General features: G+C 45.4%; 1 protein-coding gene across 1 annotated transcript; it reads left to right on the top strand.

Moving 5' to 3' along the window:
- The first annotated feature begins 1,521 nt into the window (after positions 1 to 1,521).
- On the top strand, positions 1,522 to 3,069 carry LOC140235310 (uncharacterized). Its single transcript, XM_072315336.1, has one exon. It carries the CDS (start codon positions 1,522 to 1,524, stop codon positions 3,067 to 3,069), a length of 1,548 nt encoding a protein of 515 aa, XP_072171437.1.

Genomic DNA, 3,069 nt, shown 5'->3' with positions numbered 1-3,069 from the left:
CTGCCCTTTAGATAATTTCTTTCTAACCGTACATGCAAAGACTTGAATGGAGTTCTCCGTTGCATAAAACTATGGAAACTTTCCAATTAATGGTAACGCTGCATGCAGTGGCAACCATCAGGGGTTTCTTGGCTTTGATTTGCTATGGAATAGTGCTTCTATATAGTTACAATTGATCGCAGAATTACCATCAAAATATGTTAAGTTATAACAGTTTTATGTAGCGGGGCTCAGGACATCAGATATAGAAATATATAACAACTCCTTTGAAACACATAAGCAGGCTTCACAAACATTTCAAAATGTTATAATTTCATGCATTCTGTGCCATTTGTCCTACTGCGGTGAAATTTGACAATTTTTATTGTGTCATCTTTTTGGTCTCACTAATGCATTAATTTGACATCATTGTTCCATTAAACAGCAAACTGCATTATCATTCATCTAAATAAGGCTCATTGATTAATAAAGTGACCATTGTTAATCTTGTTGAACAGATATCAACCATGGGCTCGCAGACCTTATATGGGGGCTTTTCGAAGTTCTGCCATGTTCCAGTATTAGATCAATATGCATCTCTGATTTTGACACTGAGGATTAAAAATGTGCAATTTTTCCTTTAATATTACTTCTTGTAATATTTCGGCTTCAGCAATATAAATTATCGGTCATCTGGGAGTAAGTCTGGTGCAAATTTATTGTCGAATTCCTGTATGCACTCATTATCACCTGAATTATACTTGCGTACATGTAATTCATATCGGAGTGTCGAGTAATAATTATGTGCTGTCTGGACTTCAAAACATCTGGCTTTTCACTCATTCTTTTTCTTATCTTTCAACTACCTTTCTGATCCTAACCAGATTATCTACAAATTGCCAACATGTGCTCTATCATTGTATTGTACAGTAAGTAAACATAGGTACCGATTTCTCCCATAAATCGCGGATCAAATCATTGATATTCCAAGCAGATGATGGGACCGGCGATGAGTAAGAAAGTTCTGAGACTTACAAGGGTAATTCGATTGATAAAATGCCAAGAGATATGACATGATAACCATGCGTTATATTTGCACTCTGAACAAGAGTTATTAATTTCAACCAATGGGAGTGACGGACGTATGACGGAGCGGAAGCATTTTCATACAGTCCTCGTGATTGGCTCAGACAGTACCAATTTCCGCAGTATCCCTCGGGTTTTGAAGCATGATGTCACCTGAGTGTTGTATCGTCTGCTTCGAGTCGTCGCGCTCAGTTTTAAGTGACAGCGAATTCTTGACTTTGGCGTCGTGACTGAAATGTCGAGTAGAGGGACGACAATGATCGGTGTATCGCCTTACAATTGCAGGTTGCTCCCTAAATTCTAACAACATCATAGCGAGAAGACCTGGAAATTTCAAGGCCATCTACACCAAATCATCATACATCTTTCTTGTTGATTAACGTCTCACTGCTTTAAAAGAATGGTATTATAGTAAAGGATCAAGAGTTTTGAGACTCACGTCTGAAGTCATACATCATGGCACGCTTCATTGTTTGCTTCTTCCTTTTGTGGACCATTTTCTACGCAAAGGAGACAGATGCCCAGCTTCGGGCTTATACAGTCCAAGATATAGCTGATATGCAGAACCAAGTCTTGTACGAAACGTTCGATTATTTCTACTTCTCTCAGGAGCGACAGTTGACTACTGTGTTCGAACGTTTGGCTGCCTTAGAAAATCGGATGAATCAGGTTTTGGAGGCGATTGGTGGCACCCTCAAGGAGGATCCCGTGGAGGGGGATATCGTGGCTGCCACTGAGTCCGCCAAGACACAAGTAGAACCTGGGATCGAACCAACATTGACACCTATAGAACCCGGCATTGAGCCAACTCTTCTTCCACCTCGACGAAGGCCGCGACCAAATCAAAGTAGACCTATTCCAAGTACACAAAATCAGCGTACACCAGACAGAAGTGAGCCAGGAGAAGATAGATCAGGCACTAATACGGAGAACAAACCCAAACGACAGAGAAAGAAGCCATTAAATCAAGGGGGCAATCCACAACAACGCCCACAGGAACGCCCCGAGCAGGGCCCACAAGAACGTCCAGAACAACGCCCACAGGAACGCCCAGAGCAACGTCCACAGGGACGCCAAGAACAGCGCGCCCAGGAACGCCAGGAGCAACGGCCCCGGGAACCTCCGCAAGAACGCCCACCTCCCGTTCGTGTCACACCGCGTCCAGTTCCTCCTCGAAGAAAGCCGAAGAGACCAAGGGCCACTCGACCACCCGTCAGAACGCGACCAACTACAAGACCCACCACGAGGCCGACTACGAAATCCACTACGAGACCAACAATGCGACTGACCACGCGCCCGACCACAGCACCAACGACGAGACCGACAACAATGACAACCACGGAGCCAACGACGAGACCAACCCCACCGCCTCCACCAACATCACCGCCGTATGCAGCAACATGTAATGATATTTTCAATCGCGGAATGTGGTCACCGAGGAAATCCGTATATGCCATAGACCCACTTGGCAGAGGAAAACCATTTGATGTTGTGTGTGAAATGGAGACCCGTCCAGAGGGAACTTCTAAGATATTTACCGTAGTAAATCATTCCGAAATGAGAGTTAAGAAAGTGATCGGATTCGAGGGTCCTGGCGAATTTAGTCTCGGTCCTGTCTACAATGCCACTGTGAAACAGCTTCGGGCCCTGACCTCGATATCTCGGGCGTGCTCGCAGACTCTCGAGTATCGCTGCCGAGGAGCGGTTCTCATGACTCGATCGCGAGAAGGTGGCACCTACGGCTTTTGGACAGATATCAACGGAAACATTATCGAGAGCTGGGCAGGAGCGCCCATCAACAGCGGCATGTGCGCCTGTGGCGTTTCGGGCACTTGCCAGGGTGACGGCTTCTGCAACTGTGACGCCAACCAAAAGAAGTTTGTGTCCGACTCTGGTGTGATCACGGAAAAAGAACATCTTCCAGTAACTGACGTTCGGTTGGGGGACACAGGAGGAAAACGTGAAACAGGCTACCTGACACTTGGTCCTCTACGATGCGAATAA

Source organism: Diadema setosum, chromosome 11 (assembly GCF_964275005.1).
Source record: "Diadema setosum chromosome 11, eeDiaSeto1, whole genome shotgun sequence".
Taxonomy (NCBI): domain Eukaryota; kingdom Metazoa; phylum Echinodermata; class Echinoidea; order Diadematoida; family Diadematidae; genus Diadema; species Diadema setosum.
Note: the sequence above shows the minus strand (reverse complement) of the source record. Positions and strands in the feature narration are given on the sequence as shown.

Bases quoted from the DNA above. Each gene is read 5' to 3' on its own strand.
- LOC140235310 (XM_072315336.1), top strand. From the start codon at position 1,522: ATGGCACGCTTCATTGTTTGCTTCTTCCTTTTGTGGACCATTTTCTAC.